General features: G+C 42.4%; 1 protein-coding gene across 2 annotated transcripts in view; it reads left to right on the forward strand.

The window, feature by feature from the left end:
- LOC125040726 (muscle M-line assembly protein unc-89-like) overlaps positions 1 to 7,500 on the forward strand; it is a 75,712-nt gene that overhangs the window by 60,405 nt on the left and 7,807 nt on the right. For both annotated transcript variants that reach the window (XM_047635424.1, XM_047635425.1), the window contains exons 24-27: positions 880 to 1,020; positions 2,307 to 2,336; positions 5,936 to 5,956; positions 6,764 to 6,916. In XM_047635424.1, coding sequence (XP_047491380.1) covers positions 880 to 1,020; positions 2,307 to 2,336; positions 5,936 to 5,956; positions 6,764 to 6,916 — 345 coding nt within the window. The remainder of the gene's footprint in view (positions 1 to 879; positions 1,021 to 2,306; positions 2,337 to 5,935; positions 5,957 to 6,763; positions 6,917 to 7,500) is intronic.

The following is a 7,500-nucleotide window of genomic DNA, read 5'->3' on the forward strand; positions in this document are numbered from 1 at the left end:
GGAGGAAGAAGATATCTGAATTCTTTCCTTGATGCTTTCTTTTAATGATAAAAAAAAGACTCAAAATAGATTAACGGTGCAAGGAAAGTGTCGGTTTGTTAAAACGCAGCGAAAGACAACGCTCACCTTGTGCTCCTCGAGGTCCCCTTCATCACCACCTACAAGTGTGTCTCCCGAGCTGTGTTCGTTTGACCGTGTGGAGTGGCCCTCTTCCCGAGTTAACTCTGGTGACAGTCGGCTCCTCCAGGTTGTCTCACGTTCCTTGCGTTAATTACCCGGAATCCTTAATTCCTGTGTTACACTTAATTACCACTTGGATGTTGACTCTCGTTGGCCATTTCCTTTGTTTGGTGTACACTGGCCTTTCCCCCAGAGCGGTCTCGATAGCCATGGGGATTGACGCCAGCAAACACTGTGATGGCATTAGACATCATGGACATTACTCTTAACCATCTCTAAAGATGTTTCAATCATTTATGTGTTTAGATTCCAAACATCCTCTTAGTTTATATCACGAGATGGCTAAGGATCTACAATTCTTCTGTCTTCTATATTTCTTTAGTCTTAGTCTTTTGGTGTACTTATTTGTGGAGTTTACAACTTCTGAATTCCAGAAGTCCTTCTGTACTCTATATCTTCTTGTAATATCTTCCTCACGTGTGTCTTTATGTCGTGTATACCCGTGTCAGATTTGTGGCATTTAAAAAAAACAGACAGACAAACAAACGTGGCTTAGTTTTGCTTGTTTTAGGCACATAGATGTTTTGTTTCCGTTTTTTATGTTCGCAGCACAACGCTGCTACTAAATATCCCTAAATAAGTCTTTTGTGGCGTCCCCCTCCCCCCAATATAAAAGGAGATCTTGTTTCACCTCTACAGAAGCAGCAGAATCCTAAAAAACAGGAAGATAAACCCGACTCTAAAGAAACAGCGAAAAAGCTAAACCCCAAGAACCCCAAAGATAAACCTGAAAGTAATCCGGAACCTGAAAATCCCAAGAACCCTAAAAAAAATCCAGAAGTAAGCGGTGGTGGTTGTACGATTGCGTTCGCGCTAATCCGGTGTCTTCGAGAGTTTGGATCTCACTACAGTAGATACCGGAGAAGATGATAATAACATAAACGATACTAATGATATTGATCGTAATAGTGATAGCCATTCGATTTCTTTAAAAATCAATCCGTCATGGTTTCCAAGGCGAGATCCAAATTCTCGAATGGCACTCAAGAAGCAGACAAGCCTAACCATTGGCTAACACGAAAAAAAACAACTGAAGAGTGGATTCTCGGATTAATTTTTCTTTACTTTTTCAATGTGATTATCTCTTTTATCCAGGGATCTAAAGGTCAATTATCCCGTGACTGTATTTATTTTGTTTCGTTTTGTTTACAAATTTCATCTATCGTTTTTTTTTTTTTTTTTTTTTTTTTATAATTGACACGAAATGAAGAGTGCATATTACCGTTTTTGTACCGTCCATTCTTCAGCAGGACTATATATTTTTTTTTTTATCCTTATGATTTTGTAGCGCGCAAAGACATTAAGCAAGTGAAGGCTAACAATGCTTCGTAAAAATATTTATCGTCTGCCATTAACCACGTGGAAAACTATACATGAGTGTGAATCATTCGTGGACGCATATTGACAGTGACTTACAACTGACACCTAACACATGACTTTGTTCAAGCTTCACTCAACACATTAGGCCTAAAAAAACACCGTAGTTTAGTATAGGTGCAATAAGACACATTGGCTTCATTACGCTTTTATAGTTGAAGCCACGAGACTGCACAACAATATTAATAAATAAAAAAAGTGGTATTCACGCCATTTAGAACCAGATGGGGAATTTTTTTCTTTGTTTCTTATATTTTTTCTGTTATTTATAGCAGGATGTTTTTTGTTGTTGTTTTTTTTCACATTTATTTATGAAAAGTGTGCTACGTGAGCGAGGGTTCGGCGTCAGCGCCTTTTTAAAACATTTCACATTTTGTTGTTTACACTGTCTAATTGTAATTTTTCTCTCCCCCACCTCTTCACGCCTTTCTTTTTCTCTTTCTTTCTTTCTTTGTCTCTCTCTCTCTATCTCATTCTCTCTCTTTTCCTCTCTCTATTTCTCTTTTTCTTTCTTTCTTTCTTTGTCTCTCTCTTTCTATCTCATTCTCTCTCTCTCTCTCTCTCTCTCTCTCTCTCTCTCTCTCTCTCTCTCTCTCTCTCTCTCTCTCTCTCTCTCTCTCTCTCTCTCTCTCTCTCTCTCTCTCTTCCGCACACCGCTGCAATGACTTCACTTCTCACCTGGCGTGTAGAAACCGAAAATCGTAGAGCCCCCCAAAGCGGTAAGTGTGCCAAGACGCACCTTTTTCTCGCACCCTTGTTGATGCTCTTTTGTTTCCTCCGCGCACCTATCTTCCCTCGCGCCTGCGTTTACCCCCCGCTCCATTTTTTTTTATCTCTCTCATCCGTACATGGTCTTTTTTCCGCTGCGTATCGATGGTACCTTCTTGTACTCCGTTTGACCCCGCGCTTGGTATATTTGACTACCGCCCCTGCTTCGTTGACTGCCCCCTTTTGCCACTGTATAAGGAGTTGTACCCCGTGCTTGGCTGACGTCCAACCGTTTCCTATCCTCTTTGCACTTTCTTGTTTGTGTATGTGTGTGTTTTTCCTTGTTCGTTGCCTCTATACCTCTACTCCATGTCTTGTAAGTCCTCTTGCTCTCCCTCTTTTCTAATTCTTTGTGTTGTGTTACTGAAGTGCGTTTGTAATATGTATGTTTCTGTCTGTATGTGTGTATTTATGTGTGTGTGTGTGTTTGTGTTTACGTGTGTCTGTGTGTGTGTGTGTGTGTGTGTGTGTGTGTGTGTGTGTGTGTCTACGTGTGCCCAGTTTTGTGTTTTTGTTTTAATCTTGTATTTTTGGTTTCAAATTTATTTTCACAGTTGCATTTGTCAGGCTTTGCGATGTTTCATCTCTCTCTTTACTGTTTGTATTTACCTTGTTTATTTACTTCGCCTAAGAGCATATATTTATGCAAAGATACGATGAAAAGTATTATTGTTGATATTAATAGGCATTGTGATCAGAAAGGGAATTAAAGCTACAAAGAATATTTAGTTGATAACTATGATTTGCAGGCCTTAATTCCTTTAAGATGCATAATGGCTATATATATATATATATATATATATATATATATATATATATATATATATATATATGTATATATATAAATATATATACACATATATATAATTACATATGCATATATACGACAGTGTTACAAATCCGCGGTAAAACATGCACAGGATTACTATCCGAATGTATCTACGGAATAAAAGATTTTTTATGACGCAGAGTAAAACCCCCTTTTTCCTGTTTGTCCAACGTGGGCATGTTTTACCTCGGTCTTGAAACACTGCCTCTGTAGCATGGCGGACGTTAGGTGTGGATCTCGCTTTAGGTGTGACGCAGGATCGGCCTCAAGGTAAGTGGTGTCCTGTACTGTCCTTCCTTCCCAGAAACCAGCGCCCGGACGCTTCCCTTGTCTCGCTCCTTCTCCTCCTCGCGACAGACCGACCGTCGCTCCTTTCTCTCTCGACGTTGAATCCACTCGACTGTCAGTTGTTCATCCCATGCGCTCGATCAACCCACTGAGTCACATGACGTCAGAACCTTCCGCGAGATTGTTTATTCCGCTTTGATTGTTGCTAGTAGCCTCCTTGGACGCCCGTCAGCTTTGTCTATTTTTCTTTAAGGATTCAGCGATGTTGTAGGATGAGTGTAGTTCTCTCCGCTCTTTGCTTCACGTTCTGTTATCTCTCTTCACCGACTCCTCAAGCTATGTACAAATGTATCTTTTGGTGTAACTAATTTCCATTCAGTAGGTTTAACTATGGCAACGTGCGCTCGATGTTTATTTGGAGAAAGGGAAATGATCGTTTAGAAAAAAGTTAACAACCTCGGCTCCTTGATGCTGCTCTTAACACCCATTCATCTGTGAGACAAAAGCCTCTTCTAGATGAGAGCGAATCCCAGTCTGAGTGTTTAGATTCCCTCTGCGGATCCTCGATGTCTGTAGCAGCTCGGTGTTCGGTGTTCTTACTTTCAAGTAATCCGAATTATTCACTACCGCCATATCTATTTTAGGTAAAGCCAATCCCACAACGAAGGAGCGGCGTTGGTGCGATTATTGAGTCTAACGAACTCGGTGTGACGCAAGCGATCAGTGAACTAAACGTAGACAGTAGTGGTGTGGTGTCCCGCCGCTACACGGTCGGGAACGTAGTCGAGTACACACGCGACGGACCGATAAATATAACGATCGAGGAACTGAGCTGTGACCGACAGCAGGAGCAGGGAGACAGGGAGCCGGGGCCGACGGGGTCGGAGGACTTTCCCCAACCCGAGGGGGGCGGCGCCAGAGACTCTAACGTACGGAAAGAAACGGACAGTGAGTGGTCATCGCCCCCCGTCTCCTCGAGACCTCCCCGCCTGAGCCTGCCCCTGGCAAGCAGGCCTTCCCTCAACATCGTTCCTCCCCTGCAACAAAGCCCCTCCCTCCTGAGCCCCCCCGAGGAGGACCTCCCCATGCTCTTCATCAACAGGCGTAGGAGTAACATCCCGCTGCCGGAAATCTTGGAAACTCCCGAGGATGAGGACAAGGGCATGAAGCTCTTCCTGCAGCAGCGGAGGAAGAGCATCACCAATTGCTGGGTAAGCGGCGCCGCTCTACTCGGACAGGAGTTCTTGCGGCCCAGAGATCTAATTCCGAAGGCGGAGATAAGAACGTTTCTTTTAGGGCGCAGACGAAAGAGCGTCCTAGATGTCTCTTCTCTGCAAAATGGCAGTTATTCGTGTTTATCCCCATTCGATTAATAAGACATTTAATAATCTTCTCTAACTTTCAACGAAAAGCCGAGTAATAAAACTTGATATTCCCTTATGTAGAGTGACTAGCTAACTCTATATGAAGAAAGAAACGATGACGTAAGCAACTTCGTCCGAGTGGATAAGCGCCCTTCAGAAACACTGCGAACTGAGAGTATATCTCACAGTACTCAAAGTTCTTAAAAATCTTGTCATAATGGTCAGTCTTTCCCGTATGTCATGAAGGTAAGTAGCTTTCCAGGGTCGAATGTAGGTCTCAGCCAAGAGAAATTCACAACAGATGCAACTGGCGATCCTCTGTGAATGTATGTGAATGATGTTATGGATGTTCATGAATGTTTCCTCTATCATTCCCGCTGAGCATGATATTCCTTCCAACTTTTGTCTCACCTATTCGTCTAGATGTGACCGGTTCCCTTGCTGTTTCCCTGATCCTCCGCCTTATGTGTACAGGACTCACCCTCCTAATCTAAAGCTCCGATACTCTGTATAAAGCTCTTTTCATCGTTGTACCCCGCTGTGCCTGCACACTATTCTACTGCCGTAAGACCTCGTTAAACCTGCATAATGCATTGCCGTTCAGCCGTTTATAACTGTATATCGTTTTTGTTGTTGAAAAGAACCCCTGCTACGCCTCTTTACACTGTCTTGCACCACATAAAAGTACCATGCTTACACACAGTGTTCTTTCACTGTTAAATCTGTTTACTACTACTGACTGAATACTACTGCGAAAGCACATTCTGAGACAGGAGCACGTTATTCCTGCTGATCGCACTGTTTAACGTTTGAGTACAGTAACTTTGGCACTGTACCCAAGCGGATGTTCCCGCCGACAGCTTGGACACAGCTGTCGAGGGACCAGATATATGTCCTCTCGTGGCTCCTAGTGACTTGCCTGTTTCTTGTTTCCCAAGCATAGCACCCTTGATCATGTCCTATTACTATTCGATGTTTAGGAGACAAAGGCACTCCAGCATCGACGTTTATTTCTGCTACATGACTCACCTAACATGTTCCTTCCCTTTTTTTCCATATTTCCCGATAGGCGAAGAAGAAATCAGAAGAGGTAATTCAAGGTCTTTTATTTTTTTATTTTTTGGCACTTTTGAAGGATTATTTTCTTTTATAACATATTTTTAACAAAAGGCGTGCCACTTTTATCAAAATGGGTGGCACGTTTATTTTCTCTCTTTTATTCTTTTATTTTAATTCATGATTCTTTTAGCATGAAGTCATATATGAAGCTCAGTGCAACGAGTCATATATATTTACGATTGAGAGTCTATAAAAAATCTATAAAAGTCCACGTCACTTTCAAAATATTCCGGTACTATAACTAAATTTACCTCTACATTTCTTTACCCTAACATTTAACGTGCGTGTCCCCCGGCAAGCGGTGGCAGCGGGACTGAGCATGGCAATCCCGCCCACTGCCCTTGCCTCGCCTCACGCACTCGCAAAGGACGCGGGGCGGGAGGCCGAGGAAGAGATTTGAGGAATTTACTAGGAATTACTTTTGTGCGTCTTCTTGTGGCACAAACCGAGAGGGGCCGAGTCTATACGGTTTTCATTTTTTATGGACTGAAGAGGGAAAGTTCAGAGGGTCTTCATGATCGATTGTGATAATTTTCCTTTTGCCAACTACCGGAGTCAGTACTGATGACATTTCTTAGACTCTGCCTCTCTTATCACTACGATGTTTAGCATATTTTTTAATATTTTTGTCGGATGTAGATTAGTCAAGATTTCTTCAGTATTACACAACCATTCAATAACTATAAAACCTTGTCGCGTCTTTTTCTTCCTCCCTGCATGCACCTTTTACCTTTAGCTTAACTCTGCGAGACTCTCGACCACGCTATCTCTTCTGCAGGAGGCTCCTAAGATCGAAGTATCGAAGGAGAAGACTCCCGAGCGCCGTGGTTCCCTGGTTCCTGGATCAGGACCCTCTAGCAGAAGGGGTTCTCTCATCCCCCCTGAAGAAGGAGCAGGTGGTCGCAGGCCGTCGCTCCTGATCGCAGACGAGGTAGGCCGCGGCCCGTACCCTCTCGTTCTCTCTCCCTTGTGCATTCCGATCGCAGGTCATTCCCCTTCTCTCCCTTTTTTCCAGTCAAGTTCTCAGATAAACATCCTCTTCCCTGTTCTTTCAGAGCTAGTTTTTATTCGTGTTTCTTTCGTGACGGTTTTCCAATCATTATCGCACGGCGGTCTTGTTCTTTTATCAACATCTTGTAAAGTCCTTCTGATATACTTCACTTGGTCGCGAGGCAAATGTTGATAAAACAACAAACGTGATGCTTTCTGAGACAAGTGATCAGATATGATGTGGCAAACCTTTTCCTAAGTATCTGTCGATCGGAAACTGTCCTTTTTCTCTTGTTAATTTCTATTATCTTATTTCAGCTGATGTAGACAAATGTGTATTACCATACAGTTCATGATGATAAGACATTTCTTTAGAATCTGATGACGATATATTTATGATTGGAATATATCTATATGATAAGGTGTCTTCTCTTCTACCTCTGTACTTTCTTCTCACAAAAAAAAGTTTTTCTATATAACTGCAGCTTAACTTTTTTTTTCTATTTTCTTACTCCTCGATATTTT

Source organism: Penaeus chinensis, chromosome 29 (genome assembly GCF_019202785.1).
Source record: "Penaeus chinensis breed Huanghai No. 1 chromosome 29, ASM1920278v2, whole genome shotgun sequence".
In the NCBI taxonomy this organism is placed as follows: domain Eukaryota; kingdom Metazoa; phylum Arthropoda; class Malacostraca; order Decapoda; family Penaeidae; genus Penaeus; species Penaeus chinensis.